Source organism: Zeugodacus cucurbitae, chromosome 6, assembly GCF_028554725.1.
Source record: "Zeugodacus cucurbitae isolate PBARC_wt_2022May chromosome 6, idZeuCucr1.2, whole genome shotgun sequence".
Classification (NCBI taxonomy): domain Eukaryota; kingdom Metazoa; phylum Arthropoda; class Insecta; order Diptera; family Tephritidae; genus Zeugodacus; species Zeugodacus cucurbitae.
In genome coordinates this window covers 19969539-19988014 of record NC_071671.1, presented here as the reverse complement: position 1 = coordinate 19988014, position 18476 = coordinate 19969539, and the positions used below count along the sequence as shown (strand labels likewise).

The 18476-nt window shown below is 36.3% G+C and overlaps 3 protein-coding genes across 7 annotated transcripts in view; 1 reads left to right on the top strand and 2 right to left on the bottom strand.

The window, feature by feature from the left end:
• The window catches only part of Caskin1_0 (Caskin-1), a 61730-nt gene extending 52306 nt beyond the window's left edge, over nt 1–9424 (bottom strand). For 3 of the 5 annotated variants that reach the window (XR_008471661.1, XM_011188513.3, XM_011188515.3), the window contains exons 1-2: nt 9221–9424; nt 8230–8449 (exon numbers count right to left, since the gene is read on the bottom strand). The gene's annotated coding sequence lies outside the window, so the exon portion shown is untranslated. Of the gene's footprint in view, nt 1–4398; nt 6582–8229; nt 8450–9220 lie in introns of those variants that run through there. The other 2 variants (XM_054232878.1, XM_011188514.3) reach the window with 2 other exon arrangements.
• A 630-nt stretch (nt 9425–10054) lies between these two features.
• On the top strand, nt 10055–13180 carry LOC105214849 (pre-mRNA-splicing factor syf1 homolog). The gene is made up of 5 exons (XM_011188516.3): nt 10055–10233; nt 10335–11032; nt 11088–11675; nt 11735–12479; nt 12551–13180. The coding sequence occupies exons 1-5, from the start codon at nt 10189–10191 to the stop codon at nt 13124–13126; spliced, it is 2652 nt and encodes an 883-aa protein (XP_011186818.1). The 5' UTR covers nt 10055–10188; the 3' UTR covers nt 13127–13180.
• A 2440-nt stretch (nt 13181–15620) lies between these two features.
• Nucleotides 15621–18244, bottom strand: LOC105214850 (uncharacterized). The gene is made up of 4 exons (XM_011188517.3): nt 17984–18244; nt 17799–17927; nt 17363–17488; nt 15621–17289 (listed from the first exon to the last, which is right to left on the bottom strand). The coding sequence occupies exons 1-4, from the start codon at nt 18051–18053 to the stop codon at nt 17078–17080; spliced, it is 537 nt and encodes a 178-aa protein (XP_011186819.1). The 5' UTR covers nt 18054–18244; the 3' UTR covers nt 15621–17077.
• Between the last annotated feature and the right edge of the window lie 232 nt (nt 18245–18476).

The following is an 18476-nucleotide window of genomic DNA, read 5'->3' as shown; positions in this document are numbered from 1 at the left end:
AATGATGCGGAAAGTATACATATGTGGATGTGTACCGACTGACCAGTAAGACCACATGATCCTCTCTATCGTTGGCAAGTAAACACATATTTGTGGGCAAAATGTGCAGAACAAGCTTTGCTGCTGGGCGTTTATGGTAGTGGTTTGGCTGTACGCTTTAAATAAGCGATTAAGCCATATTTCTATGCAGTTCAGGAAGTCAGTCTGAAAGTATGCGGTGTTACGACGCGTGGGAATCAAATGGTTTGGGATTTAGTAAGTGGGTTGCTTGGTTCCCAAAATTTGAGAAAGGCTAAAATTGTGTATAAAGTTAAATGAATGTCGAGGGAATAGGTTTTATAGCTTTTGTTTTACTACTTCTATGCAGAGCTCTCAGGACAGTGAGTAGTAGAAAAACAAAAGGTTGGATATTCATTTGGGAACAACCGAAAGTTTGGCTTTATTAAGTTACGGGGCTGATCCTCACGAAAAGGCAGGAAGGATTTCACTTGACAACTTAAACCGAAAAAAGTTATCATAGAATAAATATTTTCTAGAGTTGGACTTCCCTCGGCTTTAAGGAATTTCTTATATTAGATATTAAAGAGATTACTTCGTGGGATGCTATAACCGGCTAAACGGTTGAACGCCAATAACATACATACATACTTCGTGGGACTGAACTCCAAACTCTACAAGTCCTTATGATCCCCGTTTTGCTTTATGGTGCAGAAGCATAGATGAAGTCAACATCCGATGAGACAGCACTAGCAGTCCACATAGTTTCGCAATAGACTTTACCCAAAAACGAATTTAGTGGGAGAAGATATTAAAGCTTGGTTATCCTTTAAAAATAACCGAAATACGTCAAGTTAGATTAGGTTGGCGGTCGGATCCTCACGAAAAAGGTCATGAAAGATCTCTCTTGGACGGCTGAAAATCGAAAACCTTCTATTTTATACCAATCAGGATGACTTTTTTCTTCTTTATAAAATGTTTGATTTCGATTTCCTGACGATGAGATTAAAATTCGAAAAAGTGGGCGTGGCAGTATGCAAAAATATACAAATTTATATAATAAGCAACTATAAAGACATCAACCAAGATTATGGTTTATTTTTGCCTGCAGCGTAAACATATACCAAAATGGGTGACTTCACATGAGAACCACGCCCACTTTAATCTCTGAATTTCGATTTAAGACTTTATCCGTTTTAAATGTATAACCAAAGTGTACACCGCGGAAAAGTAACTGACCGCTGTCGCTAGCTGATGAACGGGAGTTATGCGCAAGCAGACTTTTGGAAATATGCAAAATATATAAAATACTGACAGTCAAGACAAAAAACAATAACAACAAAGGGCTTTCGCAAGTAACAGCAACAGTAGCTGTCAGGCACGCACATCAACTTAGCAACAGCAGCAGTAGAGGCAACAAAAGATTTGCGGAAGACGCCCGTTTAAGTACCAACTGTCTAAGAAGAGCCAAAGTTAGAAGGAAAATAATAATAATAATGCAAAACAAAGGCAAGTCGAGAAAGAAATCACAAAAAAACAAGTAAGGAAGGGCTAAGTTCGGGTGTAACCGAACATTTTATACTCTCGCAATTTATTTATTTAGCTTTATTTATATTATATAATACGCAATTTGACCCACATATTCGTCATATATATTGTATAAAGTCCATTGAAAGTTGGAAATATTAGGTTAGAAGCACCGAGGTCCTCGTGTTCGATATATGGGGCCTTAAAACCTATGGCCCGATTTCGGCGATTTTTAGAATGGGGCCGCCACAGTATTAACATAGTATTTGTGCAAAGTTCTACACCGATATCTTCACTAGTGCTTACTTTTTATATTGTAAAGTAAACGATTCAGATCGTCTTCAAAGTTTTGGTATATAGGAAGTAGGCGTGGTTGTGAAGCGATTTGGCCTATTTTCACAACATATCATTGGGATGTAAGGAAACTATTACAAACCAAGTTTCATTGAAATCGGTCGAGTAGTTCCTGAGATATGGTTTTTGACTCATAAGTGGGCGACGACACGCCCATTTTCCATTTTGTAAAAAAATTTGAGTGCAGCTTTCGTCTACCATTTCATATGTGAAATGTGTGATTTAGTGCTTCTGACGTTTTTGGTTATTGAGTTAACCCACTTTTAGTAATTTTCACCTAACCTTTGTATGGGAGGTGGGCGTGGTTATTATCCGATTTCTGTCATTTTTGGACTGTATAAGGAAATGGCTGTAAAACACAAGTCCAGAAAGTTTGGTTTATATAGTTCTATTGGTTTGCGAGATATGTACAAAAAACTTATTTGGGGGCGGGGCCACGCCCACTTCCCCAAAAAAATTACAACCAAATATGCCCCTTCATAGTGCGATCCTTCATACCAAATTTTATTTCCATAGCTTTATTTATGGCACTTTATGTGTTTTAGGTTTTCGCCATTTTGTGGGCGTGGCAGTGGTCCGATTTCGAAAGCAACCTTCCTATGGTGCCAAGAAATAAGTGTGCCAAGTTTCATCAAGATATCTTAATTTTTACTCAAGTTACAGCTTGCACAGACGGACGGACGGACAGACAGACATTCGGATTTGAACTCCACTCTTCACCCTGATCACTTTGGTATATATAACCCTATATCTAACTCGTTTAGTTTTGGGTGTTACAAACAACCGTTATGTGAACAAAGCTATAATACTCTCTTTAGCAACATTTGTTGCGAGAGTATAAAAAGAAAGCAATGAGCTATAGCGAATATTGGTAGGTAGGCGTTGTTTATGTAAGCTTGCAGTAAGCGCGTTTATCGGTTAGTGCTAGGCTCCTGTCTTCCAGAAGATGCGTGACGCATTGCGTCACACCGCTATTGTTTCCAGTCAAATACAAGCTACTGTGCATATATGTGTTTATTTTATAGCAAACATTTAGTTACACATCAGCCAGGAGTCACGCTGCAAGTACACAAACTTCACGCGCAGAATGCGTGTCGCCGATGAAGTGCAACGTCTTGAGAGCACATACATATAAGCATACATCGACTGTATTGTGGTGCACACAGCCATTACCTCTTCTGGCAGCTTCATGTTGTGCTGCTCCACATTGTCAACAACAACAAAACGACAACTAGGCTTGGTTCCAACAACCAGAGCCACATCCTTCATATAATGGCACACTGTAAGCCACACAGGCCCAGTAACTCCATTCGGTGGCAACTACTTTCCACTATAGAGTCATATATATTCGCAAAATATACCGTTTATGCCCATACCAAAGTGTGGATGTAGGTAAATTGCTTACTTTTGCTACGCCTTGTGCTCTACTGCTTTGCGGGCCATCTTTCGGTAAAGCATTTGGCACATATTGTGTAGTTTATGTGGTTGAAGTTGGAATCAGCGATCTGACTACCTTGCTGCATTGAGCTTCCTTTCATCTCTTACTCTATGTAGTGGATAAAAACGGGGTTAGACATTTTGGGATTTGAACTTTTGGGATCAGAACTACAATTCGACTGCTGTCAAATAAGCAGATTTTTGTTGATAAAAAGACTTCAAGTTTCGGAGGAAAAAGCTAGCTATAGATGAATTTTTTTGAAGATGAGACTCATAAATAGAATACAATAGCACATATACTATGTTTTCTGGGATAATTCCTCACTTCTGAATTTTTCTCTAAATCTATAGTTTTCTATATAAAGCAGACCCGCTGCAGATGAATTTTTTAGGCATATTTCAACACAGAAACTTACAATGGGAAGTTCGTTAGATATTTATATGAGTTTAGATTTTTTCATTGTCGGAGATCGTAGAATTTGTAGTCGAAAACTCGGGTCGTTCTATGTGTGGGAGGACCGGTTGTGAGTTGTCGTTTATAAACACTCAAAATTTAATATTTGTATATCTTCAGCGAGATCTTTTCCGTTGAATTAAAAAACTAAATTTCTGGTTCTGGCCTTATGAAAACTAATTATTTTGACCATTCATATAAGTTTGAAGTAACATCAGAGTCCACAGTATTGAAAACTTTACTACAAAAGAGCCTTCTTTGATAAGAAATAAAATCTTTGAATTTCTAAAATTCGCAAAGAAAAATATAATTTCAATTGCAAACACCGAATGTAGAACTCTTTATATTCCACACAACACCACTCGCTCCTACCAGAGCCCTTCGTTCGGTGGCATGCAAAAAATATACGAGCGTAGTAGTAGCAGCAGCACGATTTAGATACGCCGCCGAAGTACTTTTGCGTATACTAGTTACGCCAATTATCTACGCATACCGATACAGACAGGGGCAACACCGAAAAACAAACATACATATTATAGTATAGAATGTATATATATGTAGCTGGTATATAATTGAGCCTCCAAATACCTATATGCGGTAAATGATATACAAAATTTGTGAAAAATTACCATTTTCACTGCTGATTATTTTACGGCCAGTTTCACTGAGTATATAATGGATATGTATTTGTTGTTGTAATGTAATTTTAAGGGTACATGTACTATTTGCTGCACTTAACTTTCACAAACTACAATTTTTCTTTTACTTGAACATTTTTCAACTACTTTGCTTTTTCACAATTTTTATTTTTTTTCCACTATCATTTATGTTTCTTATACTTCTCTGCTGCTTCGCTTATGCACAATTTGATATATGAAATTTGATTTGCATTGATTTTTCAACGAAACTTTTTTCTTCGAGATACGCAGCATTAAAGTTAGAGGTGTGTGTATGTTGTTGTTGGTTTTTTACTTCACTTTATTTGTATTTTGACGTAAATTTCACCGTTACACGCTTTAATTGCTACATTTGCTTTGCATCACATCTTCATTACACTTTTTTTTTCGGCCAACACTTTAACATAGTCAGTAATTCAGTTAGTCAGTCAAGTCATCAATTGGAGTAATTGGAATAACTCTCTGTACAATACACCTATATATATGTGTGTAATCATTTTGGGTATTTTCGTTAAAAATTTCCGCTGCACAAACCGCAACTTGTACCGAATTGTGCGAGTGCACTCCGTTGAACTGAAACTGACTTCAGTCGTTCATACAGCGTGGAGTAAGTATCCCAACTTGAAGTGGATGGATATACGCAAGGAAAACAAAAATAACAACAACATTACAGAGTCAAGCAGCTGACAAATGCACTCAGCAGTTAAAATTACAACAAATACACACACACACCTTAGTCCCAGGAGCTTACCGCCTCATATGTGAGCAATGAGAGCAAAAGCTAAAATCAGAGAGTCAGAGCGCGCTGTAGCGAGTTCGCGCATACGCTTGAACAAGCCGACTTCGCTTCAAATACGCTCTACCAGCAACCTTTGGTAGCTCCTCATACATAGCTATAGGCAGGAGCAGGCAACAGCACGATAAAGTTCGTTGGCGGCCGCCTACTGTGCAAGCTTAAGCCCGTGATTGTGTGTATCTATCTACCTACTACGTGCGCATATATGCAGTCGTAGGTATCAAAGGTTTTGCGAGTAACCGGCATCGTGGACCAATTATGTCGGCTTGCTAGTGTATGGGTGAGTTGTAGCTGCCGCCTAGTCATTCAAGATTTCGACGACAGTGTTTGAGAGTGAGTGAAATATGTGTGATGATTTAAATAGGACATATAATAAACTGTACTCTGAAATCCTCTGTTTCGGTATAAAAGACCCGTACTACAGAGAGACCCTGCAATCCTTATATTCATCTGGTGTTCTAAGTCCGTTCATGGTATAATATATCAGGCTCTACAATGTAAATTTCGAATGTTGCCAGACAATACTAGAATATCCAAGGACAAGAAGTTAAATATCGACTCTTCTGCAAGAAGATAATGCACTAAATTCTCTAACCATGTAACTCTGCCTTCTTAAACTCGAAACAACTCCCATCCAATCCACAACTCACTCCATTGAGTTCTTCTCTGGTAAGACTAGAAGGGACTACATACTAGCTTGGGGTCTTGGAAAGATAAATCGGAATTATTTTTCAATTATCTCGTATGGATAAATATATATAAGAAATATATATATAATATATATAATAAATATATGATAGGGTTACGGTGTAGGAAGGATATATTGGTGGTTAATCAAGTAGTTCAGACTAATTTAGAACCATGAGAAGTCCCATAATAAAACGAAGCCTACCATTAGGCTCCTTGAAACGTTTTATCAAGGCACTTACCTAAAATGGCTTTCGTACTATAATATTGAAATTTTAACGGATCTGAGAAGGTTTATAGGTTGGGGTTATTACTTTTATAATATATAATACATTTTTTTGGAAATAATTTTTCAAAACATTTTTATAATATTTATATAGGCTTTTTTATATTAATTTTCTGTAATTTTGCCCCACCGTGCCACAAACTACTCGTTAGCTCCAACATTAAACAAAAAACTGGCGAGGACAACAAGTTTCTTGTTCCACGAACAACGATATATCTACATATAGCTATATAAAACCAGTATTCGTTATGTAGTATTGACCACGACCACGAATCGTTTTCCGACAGCATACACTCATTTCGCGCATATTCGATCCTTTTAAGGGAACATAAATGGAGGGAAACAGAGGCAAGAGTAGGATTCTTCTATATAAGAGAATTATAGGGAATGGCTGGAGTAAATTAATTCAAAAAATTTCAATATAGTGATTACACAAAATTAAAAATTGAAAAAAAAAAACAGTTTAATAAAAACACAAATTAAAAAAAAAAACAATTTTTAAATAAAAAAATAAGTATTTAAATAAAAAAATTAAGTTAATTAATTAATAATTAAAAAAAAAAATTATTTTTAATTAAAAAAATAATAAATAAAATAAATAAAAAAAAAATAAATTTTTAATTAAAAAAATAAATAAAAAATTATAAGTATTAAAAAGTCATGCCAGTAAGTAGAATATACCTATATAAATCGAAGAAATATTTCAAATAAAGAGATCCAACATTCAAAGTGACAACAATAACATAGTCAAGGATCTCTCAAAATACTCTTGAGCCACAAAATATGTCTAATCAAGTAAATTACTTCTGAACACACATAATGTGAACGCTAATGCATCAATTACTTTCGTAAACATAACATATACTTTCCGCTTAGAATAGTCGGAAGACTTAAGAAGAAATAAAACTTTCTTAATGACCTGTTTTATTTCCTCGGAACACATCCGCGACTTCCTGTCATTTCTATTATGCATAATGTCTAGACAGCCCTAAATTTGATTTCACAATCGTAATAACCACCATATAACATATAATAAGGTATTCGCATATCGGCTTATGTCATAATTATGCTAAAATGTTAAGTACTAAAAGGGTTTAAGTAAACACATTAGCGACTTTGCAACTAGCCCTTTCACACCTCAATAAATTAAAATTACCAAAATACTATTTTTGAAGCAGCCAAAAATTAAAATACAAAAGATAATTGAATCAGCAGCATATGATGTCTCTTCACATTAGGTAGGCAGATAAGCGAGCACTTAACAAGTGGTGACAGGTAACCCTGCATGTAATCGACACAAACACATGCACATAACCTCAGACAATACAGCGATAGACGGTTTAATGTAGGTGAGTATCAAGAAGGCGCCACTCAACAGAAAGGACAACTAATTGGCGATTTAGTAAAGAGAGGGAATTTTAAATGCGACAGAGAAAGAGCAATAAAGTATTAAGAGAAATTGCTGTGGCATGCAAATTATTAAAATGGTTGCCATTACAAGTTAAATTAGTTTAATTTAGTTTAAATTAGTTAAATTAACTTTTTCCTTAATTCTAATATTTTTTAGGGAATTCGAGTAACAAAAATGCAAAGCTGATAATATTTTTCAGTTTTTAGAAAAGGAGCTGTTAGAGCTTGAACTTCTCATTTGTTCACCTCATTAGTGCTATGAATATTTTCAAAATAATGCTAGACTTTCCTTCCACTGTATTGACATAAATAACTATTTTGATATTTTGAATAGCGGTGCCCATTTTTACGTTACACTTTGTTTTCTTTGTTTTTTTTTTAAACTAATTTTTATTACTAGTTAGAATAACATGAAACCAAACCTCAAAACAATCACACATATTAGACTAAACTAGATTTTTTTTATCAATTTCGAAAATATATTTGAGTATGAGGGACTGATATTTTATTCGCAAAAGCTTTCTGTGTACATATATTTTTACAGTTTCCTACTTTAAAAAACATAGATAATAATATAGATATATATTAATAAATTTATACAAACCTTGTTTATGAATTCCGTTCGTAATTTGATCTCCTTTATTTTCTTTGTCTCACTATTTCCAATACAATAATAATTGGAACAAAAGTAAGAATTTTATTAAATTATTTTCACACTGTTATTTCTGTTTACTTGATTAATTTTTATTTCAACGTATTTTGTGGTTTTCATAGCACTTTTCCTTTATTTAAATTCACATTCTAGACTGTGTTGAAGTTGATAACTGAAATAAATATATTTAAGTTTACACTGACTGATTAGATTATTGCTTGAAAACTAAACACACTTATGAACAACTTATTTGATAACTAATGCTTTCTGGCACACACTTTACATATTTTATATTTCACACATTACACATATTTAGAATATTAAAGCATTAAATTTGGACAATAAGGCTCAACGAATTAACTAAAAAAAAAACACAAGAAAAAAATAAATGCCAAAGGTTGAGTTTGGGAAAAAACTGAAATAAACATGAGCAGAGCCAGTGGTTGTTTGCTTTGGTTGGTTGCAAACGTCAAAAATCCACACATACACATGCATATGCAACTACAGCAACAAGAAAGAATGCAAATGTATGGCATGGAGAAAGCGCATCCTTTGTTGGAAATAGTTGTTAAATTTATTTGCAACCAGATAGCGTATACAAATCTCACTTATACTTCGCTTTGATTTGTTCAATAACTCAATCAGAATGCACAAATTGAAAGCAGTGGTTTTTAAAACTCTACACAAGCACACACAAAAAAAAAACAGCGATAAGGGCTTGACAACGTTGAAGTGTCTTGCGTTGGCAGCGACAGCGGCGCAATCTTGACAAACGCGTCAACTGGCTTTGGCTATTTAATTATGCTGCATTTAGCTTTTAATGCAATATAATGTGATATTGTTAGTTTTGTATTTATGAACGTAAATTAAACATGCTTAACTGTAAACTCAGTTGTGGAGTACACATAAACCTTTATTATATTAAATTAAACACATTACTCACTCCTTAAGCAATCATTTGCTTTATGTTTATTAAATGAATGTTACACTATATATTAGTCACAGGCTGCATATGCGCTTTGTTAGATTTTATTTACTCAAACTGGTTTTAACTTTATTGGTTTTTCTATGTGCTAAGCGGCGTACGATATTAAAACTCCAACTACGCTCCAACCGGGCACGTCAAAAATCTATAGAAAACTGTTCAACAAAGCAAAAGCAGAAAATCTACTAGGGTTGCGTGTTTATTGTGACATTGAGGGCGCAATTGGCAACTCTGTGCATGGTTGTTTTGTGCATTTCATTTAGTATTTAAATATTTTATACGAATTTCTTAATTAAATAATTTTGGTCTTTACTTTAAACATTTATATTTCAATTTATGAAACAAATTAAACTGTATTTTCAGCCTGCAGATTACGGCCTGTTCTGTTTAATTTCTTTATTCATTTATATTGTATATAAGGTATTGTTTATGAGAGCTGTGTTTCATGATCTTTAAACTACTTAAGGTAAACATAATTGGATAAAAATGTTGAGAAATTTAAATACTAAAACTTAAAGTCTACAATTATATTTAAATATTAACTATGTACTTATTTTGTAATTGTAAAAGTAATTGCTCTTCGAATCTTGTAGCTATAATTACTTCCTATTAACCTGTGAGAGAAAATTAATTGTACTTATTAGATATGTATTATTATTTATATATCTCAATTGGAAGATAATTTTGTACAATATAAATATATTATTATAGAAATCAAAATTAAATATTTTATTATTTCATAAACAATTCTTAAATGTCCCCTAATATGCTTTGCATTTTCCAACACTGTCTCGCTGTTTGACAAGCTGCCACAACAGCTGATCGGACAAATAAGCATTCCTTGCAATTTTATCGCATTTTATACGATTGGGTTATATTTGTTAAAAAAAATAATTTATGTTTAAAAAATTCGTTTAAATACAAAAATGACGCTCATTGATAGGCCACTGATTACAGTGGATATCGATTTTGTAAGTATAAAAATCAGCAAAGCCGGTTATTGTATACTCACCGGTCACATATTGCCGCCAAACTTTCACTACTAAACATATTACATTAACTTACTCTACAGCCTGAGGAAGATGTGCCCTACGAGGAGGAGATACTGCGTAATGCATACTCTGTGAAACATTGGCTGCGCTACATTGAACACAAGTCCAAGGCGCCCAATTGTGGCGTGAACATTGTTTATGAGCGTGCACTCAAGGAGCTGCCCGGCAGCTACAAAATTTGGTATAACTACTTACGGACACGCCGCAAGCAGGTGCGTGGACGCCCACTCAACGATCCCATGTATGATGAAGTGAATAATACTTTCGAAAGAGCGCTGGTGTTTATGCACAAAATGCCACGTATTTGGATGGATTATGGTGTATTTATGACGGGACAATGTCGCATTACGCGCACGAGGCACGTGTTTGATCGCGCCCTACGCGCGCTGCCCATTACGCAGCATCATCGCATTTGGCCGCTCTACTTGAAATTTGTGCGACGTTTCGATATACCCGAAACAGCATTACGCATATATCGACGTTATTTGAAACTGTTTCCGGAAGATGCGGAGGAGTATATAGAGTATTTAATTGATGTGGGACGTTTAGATGAAGCGGCCCAACAATTGGCTTCAGTGGTGGATAATGAGCATTTCGTATCGAAGCATGGTAAATCCAATCATCAGTTGTGGAATGAGTTGTGCGATTTGATTTCGAAAAATCCGGACAAGGTGCATTCGTTGAATGTGGACGCTATTATACGCAGTGGACTCAGGCGGTTGGTATAATAAAATTTGTTTGTATATTATATATTAATAACTGTTTTTATATAGCTACACTGATCAACTCGGTCATCTCTGGAACTCTTTGGCTGATTACTATGTGCGCTCGGGTCTCTTCGATCGCGCACGCGATATTTACGAAGAAGCAATACAAACAGTGACCACTGTGCGTGATTTCACGCAAGTCTTCGACGAGTATGCACAATTCGAGGAGGTGTCTTTGAATAAACGCATGGAAATGGTGGCTAACGATCCACATGCCACCGAAGATGATGATATTGACGTCGAATTGCGCCTGGCACGTTTCGAATATCTTATGGAGCGCCGTTTGCTGCTTTTGAACAGCGTGCTATTGCGTCAAAATCCACATAATGTACATGAGTGGCACAAGCGCGTAAAGTTGTACGAAGGCAAGCCACATGAAATTATCAATACATATACCGAAGCCGTGCAGACGGTGCAGCCGAAGTTGGCCGCAGGCAAACTGCACACATTATGGGTGGAATTCGCTAAATTCTACGAATCCAATAGTCAAGTTGAGGATGCGCGTGTCGTCTTCGAGCGTGGCACTGAGGTGGAGTATGTAAAAGTGGAAGATCTGGCGGCTGTATGGTGCGAGTGGGCGGAAATGGAGATTAGGTGTGTTTGGAAATTTAATTTTTTCTTGTAAAAACAAATGATGAAATATATTTTTACAGACAGGAAAACTTCGAGGGCGCTCTACGTCTGATGCAGAAAGCCACTGCAATGCCGAAACGCAAAGTGGCCTATCACGATGATACCGAGACCGTGCAAATGCGTTTATATCGCTCATTGAAAGTGTGGTCTATGTATGCCGATTTGGAGGAGTCTTTTGGCACTTTCAAGACATGCAAAGCTGTCTACGATCGCATAATCGATTTGAAAATCTGCACTCCACAGATTATCATCAACTATGGACTCTTTCTGGAGGAGCACAACTACTTTGAGGAAGCTTTTCGTGCCTACGAGAAGGGCATTGCGCTCTTCAAGTGGCCCAATGTATACGATATATGGAATGCTTATTTGACAAAGTTTCTCAAGCGTTATGGCGGCACCAAGTTGGAGCGTGCGCGCGATCTTTTCGAGCAGTGTTTGGAGAATTGTCCGCCGGAGCATGCCAAGTATTTCTATCTGTTGTATGCGAAGTTGGAGGAGGAGCATGGTTTGGCGCGTCATGCCATGGCCGTCTATGATCGCGCCACTAGCGCAGTGAAACCGGAAGAAATGTTCGACATGTACAATATATTCATAAAGAAAGCAGCGGAGATTTATGGGTTGCCGCGCACGCGTGAAATCTACGAGAAGGCCATCGAGGCATTGCCCGAGGAGAATATGCGTCCGATGTGTGTGCGCTTTGCCGAAATGGAAACGAAGCTGGGCGAGATTGATCGTGCGCGCGCCATTTATGCACATTGCTCACAGGTAAGAATATATTTTTGATTTTATTTTATTTAAATTATTTGATAAACTTCCACTCCCCCGCCATCCCGCAGGTTTGTGATCCACGCATAACCGCCGACTTCTGGCAAACGTGGAAGGAGTTTGAGGTACGTCACGGCAATGAGGACACCATGCGCGAAATGTTGCGCATCAAGCGCTCGGTGCAGGCCACCTACAACACGCAGGTGAACATGATGGCCGCACAGTTTCTCAATCAGCCAGCGGCTGGTGGCACCAATGCCGAGGGCGGCGCCGATGCTATGCGTCTGCTTGAGGCCAAGGTCGCGGCAGAGCAACAGGCACGCCAACAACAAACTCTCAAACCACAGACCAGCAGCAATATTATGTTTGTGCGCGGCGAGACACAAGGCGGCAACGCCAAGGATAAAGTGGTTAATCCGGATGAAATCGATATTGGCGATAGCGATGAAGATGAAGACGAGGAGGAAGATGATGCTGATGAGGCGGCTGAGGGTGACGCCAATGGCGCACAAAAGCGCGGTGGGAATGAGGAGAATGTCATTTCGGCCAAGCGTTTGCGCATCGAACAGCAAGCCATACCGGCGAAGGTGTTTGGCAGTCTGAAGAAACCCACAGATGATGAGGATAATGAGCAGGACGCCGATTGAGTGGGCGGACAATTCAATTTATTATTGTAATAAATATAATAAAATTTAATTGCGAACAAATTTTCCATTTTTTGCTTTTTTATTAAATAAAAATTATTTTATTTTTTTTTGATTTTGAGATTTTTTTTGGTTCATAAAATTTTTAAAATTAAACTTTTTTTATACAATTTTTAGAATTTTTTTATTTATAAAATGTTTAGATTTTTTTTTGTTTATAATTTTTTTAAATTTTGTTTTTAGTTGTTTATTTAAAACTTTTTTTTATTTATTTTTATTTTTTCTTTATTTTTATGATTTATTTATTTATTTTATTATTTTTTTGTTTATTTTTTTTTTAATTTTTTATATATTTTTTTAATTTTTTTTATATTTTTTTTTATTTATATATTTTTATTTATTTATTTATTATTTATTTATTTTTTTTTGAATTTTATTTTTATTTTATTTATATATTTGTTTAGTTTTAATTTTTATTTTTTTTATTTATTTTCTTTTTTTTAATTTTATTATTTAAATTTTTTCATTCAACTTTTTTTAGTTTTTTTTTATTTTGTTTCTTATTTTTATGTTTTATTTATTTATTTTTATTATTATTCTTTTGTTTTTATTATTATTTTTTTGTTTGTTTTTATTATTATTTTTTGTTTGTTTGTTATTATTATTATTTTTTAATCTGATTGTCTTTTTAATTTTATTTTTAATTTTTTTTTTTAATTTTAATTTTATTATTTTTTAATTTTTTTTAATTATATTTTTTTTATTTTATTTTTATTTTTCTTTAATTTTATTTATATATTTGTTTTCATTTCATTTTTATTTTTATTTTTCTTATTTATTATTTATTATTTTTTTTATTTATTATTTTTTTAATTTTTTTATTCATTTATTTATTTTTTATTTATTTATTTTTATTTATTTGTTTTATTTTTTATTTAATTTATTTATATATATATATATATTTGGCGTAGGAACCGCTTTAAGCGATTATAGCCGAATCCACCAGAGCGCGCCACTCATTCCTCCTTTTTGCTTTTTGGCGCCAACTGGAAACACCAAGTGAAGCCAGGTCACTTTGCACTTGGTCTTTCCACCGGAGTGGAGGTCGTCCTCTTCCGCGGCTTCCTCCAGCGGGTACTGCATCGAATACTTTCAGAGCTGGAGTGTTTTCTTCCATCCGTACAACATGACCTAGCCAGCGTAGCCGCTGTCTTTTTATTCGCTGAACTATGTCAATGTCGTCGTATAAATCGTACAGCTCATCGTTCCATCGTCTGCGGTATTCGCCGTTGCCAATGTTTAGAGGACCATAAATCTTGCGCAAAACCTTTCTCTCGAAAACCCCAAGAGTCGTCTCATCGGATGTTGTCATCGTCCACGCTTCAGCGCCATACATCAGGACGGGAATAATGAGCGACTTATAGAGTTTGATTTTGGTTCGTCGAGAGAGGACTTTACTTTTCAATTGCCTATTCAGTCCAAAGTAGCACCTGTTGGCAAGAGTGATTCTGCGTTGGATTTCAAGGCTGACATTGTTGTTGTTGTTAATGCTGGTTCCCAGATAAACGAAATTATCTACAACTTCAAAGTTATGACTGTCAACAGTGACGTGGGAGCCAAGACGCGAGTGCGCTGACTGTTTGTTTGAAGACAGGAGATATTTCGTCTTGTCCTCATTCACCACCAGACCCATACGCTTCGCTTCTTTATCTAGTCTGGAAAACGCAGAACAAACGGCGCGGTTGTTGCTTCCGATGATATCAATATCATCGGCATACGCCAGGAGCTGTACACTCTTGTAGAAGATTGTACCCTCTCTATTTAGTTCTGCAGCTTGTATTATTTTTTCCAGCAATAGATTGAAGAAGTTGCACGATAGTGAGTCACCCTGTCTGAAGCCTCGTTTGGTATCGAACGGCTCGGAGAGGTCCTTCCCGATACTGACGGAGCTCAACGTCAGCTTACATAGCCGTATTAGTTTTGCAGGGATACCAAATTCAGACATGGCGGCATAAAGGCAGCTCCTTTTCGTGCTATCGAAGGCAGCTTTAAAATCGATAAAAAGATGGTGAGTATCGATTCTTCTCTCTCGGGTCTTTTCCAAGATTTGGCGCATGGTGAATATCTGGTCCATTGTGGATTTTCCAGGTCTAAAGCCACACTGATAAGGTCCAATCAGTTCGTTGACGGTGGACTTTAGTCTTTCACACAATACGCTCGACAAAACCTTATATGCGATATTGAGGAGACTTATACCACGGTAGTTGGCGCAGATTGTGGGGTCTCCCTTCTTATGGATTGGGCAGAGCACACTAAGATTCCAATCGTCAGGCATGCTTTCTTCCGACCATATTCTACAAAGAAGCTGATGCATGCACCTTATCAGTTCTTCGGCGCCGTATTTGAATAGCTCGGCCGGTAATCCATCAGCCCCCGCCGCTTTGTTGTTCTTCAAGCGGGTAATTGCTATTCGAATTTCTTCATGGTCGGGTAATGGAAAATCTATTCCATCGTCATCGATTGGGGAATCGGGTTCGCCATCTCCTGGTGTTGTACTTTCACTGCCATTGAGCAGGTCGGAGAAGTGTTCCCTCCATAATCCCAGTGTGCTCTGGACATCCGTTACCAGATTACCTTCTCGGTCCCTACATGATAATGCTCCGGTCTTGAAACCTTCTGTTAATCGCCTCATCTTTTCATAAAATTTTCGAGCATTACCCATGTCGGCCAGCTTTTCAAGCTTTTCATACCAAGCTTTATTTACCTATTTTTATTTATTTATTTTTTTATTTACGAATACCGTGGTTTGGTAACGAAAATGAGAGAAATCGGCCTTTATTTACTTAATCTTAATCTTATACCGTATATATCGGTCAATACATGAGATATCATAACAAAATTGAGTGAAAATGATCTACTTAGTATAATGAGATCTGGTCTCAAAAACGGATGAAATCGGTCTATACCTTCATCTTGCACACATAAAAAAATGATTTTTCGCCTTCCGGTTATGCTGTATATGTCGGCAAATAGGAGAGATATATAAATGAAACTGTCTGAAATTGTTAGATTTCCCATAATACCTTTTGCTACCAAAAACATATCCATCATTATAATTAGTCCATATCTTCCCCCAGCCCCCATATACCGCATCAAATGCTTTTTTACTTCCAGCTGGTTTTATAGCTCATATATCGGGTAAATATTTGAATTATCTGCATGAAATTCGGTGATTCGGTTTGAATTCCTATAATGTCTTTTGCAGCCAAAAATAGCTCAAATCGGTCTACGTTTTCCGGTAGCTGTCATATATCAAAACAAGTTTTTATTCTTCCGGTTAATTTTATTTCGTATAGATCGGTAAATATGTTCATTATACAAATGAAACTAGGTGAGAATATCAGAATTTATATAATGTCTCTTGTGACTGAAAATTGCTCAAATCGGCCCAAGTCTTCCCATAGCTACTATATATATATAAATAAAGAGATTCTGCAACATCCGCTTGATTTTACTCCCTATATGTATTACAGGAAAATATGTTAGAAAGTAAATAAAACTATGTGAGGAAATTGGACTTCCTTAATGTCTTTTCGGATCAAAATAGATCAAAAGGGTCCAAATTTTGCCGTGGACCCCATTTAAAGCATTAAATGGGTTTCTCTCCAATTGACTTTATAGGTTATATACCGTTGAATAAGTAACGTAAAATATAAAATAGGAAGAGCCACAACACAAGGTCTGTTGAAATCCAATCGGTCCATAACTACGCCAAAAATCAAATACTGTCTCACTTTCTCGAAAACTTTATCTCAAAATAATCCCAAATCCTTAATTTTTTACAATTTGCGATTGTATTTAATGCATAATTCCGCGCGTACTTACACTACCTTACATATTTTATCTAATATTAGTGATAAAAACTCGAAAATTTGTACAGTGTTGCCACCTATATTAAAGCCAAATGAGTGAAAAACCGCCTACAATGAGCCACAAAATGCCGCTTTTGAGTAAATTGTGCATTGAAATCGTCGCGTGATTGCAGGGCACATGCCCCAGCTCTGATTTACAGAGACACACTTCAACCTCCAAACCGGAAATGAACTTCTGGCGATAGCAACCGTAGGTCGCGTTCGATTTTGCGCACATATATGTGATGTTTTGCACTAAAAAGGCCAAAGCAGGGTTACACGGTGTAATTAACAATTCATATTATAACTGTATAACGGTATTACGCACCTCCCTTATTGTAGGTGTATGTGTATTTGACGCACGCCTCACCAGGTACCAAGGGGCAACCGAAAGTGTTCGGCTGTTTGTGATGTTGACGCCACAAATCAATTGTGTCCGGTATGGCATCATTATCTACGGATGTCAGAAATTGGTGAAAATATTAACACAACAACAATAGCAATAAACAACAAAAATTTTATCAATCGGATATTCGGGTCTAATTCGATTTGTAAACTCAACAACCTATCAGAGATCTGCGTCAACTCGACTGCATCCCTCAAGGATAGGGACTACAACAGTGTTTGCAACACTATACCCTCGGTATTCGGGTCTAATCCGATTTATAGATTAACAAGATCTCTCATCTCGGCAGTGTTTCTCGAAATGTTTTTCCCAGCCTCTCCAACAACAATATTAATTTAACAACAACCATTGTACTCACCTGTTGCCACCAGTGGCCGTCGACACGGCACATTCTTGAAGTCCTCACGCAAGTGCTCACAAGTCAAACCGGCAATATGCTGCTTATCCTGATAGGGTCCGATCCAGGTGAAGCGAAAGCAATATGGATCTGTGGAAAGACTTGAGATTATTTACACTTTCGCACTTTCCTTCGCATAAACTTACACTCAACCTGCGTATCCTCGCTTGCCACAGCGGCCCCGGCAAGTGCTAATCCAAAGACTACACACAACATTTTAATACCTTACTTTGGAGAGGGTTTGAGGGAGTATAGACAAACAAACACCTCTGCACTCATAGATTTCTAGTACATCACAAATGCAATTGTAATTGCTAACTAATGGCCAAATGGCAATCGAGCGTTGGAGATACTTGAAGATTCGCAACGCGTCTTTTTTGCACTACATAATTGTTATTGTAATTGTACATATAAATATCAGAAAATATGTGTGATAACTGACTGTATCATTGTCAACGTACAATTCATCATTGATTGATATCTTATCAGAACAAATGTGATGTTGAACTAGAAGTTTGACTTTTCTTTATTTATCACTTAACTGACTGATGCCGGATTTATTGACTGTTTGTTGTAATTGTTTTTGTTATAATTGTAGACAGCCATTATCAGCATATAATAATGCTGAATAACTCAAAT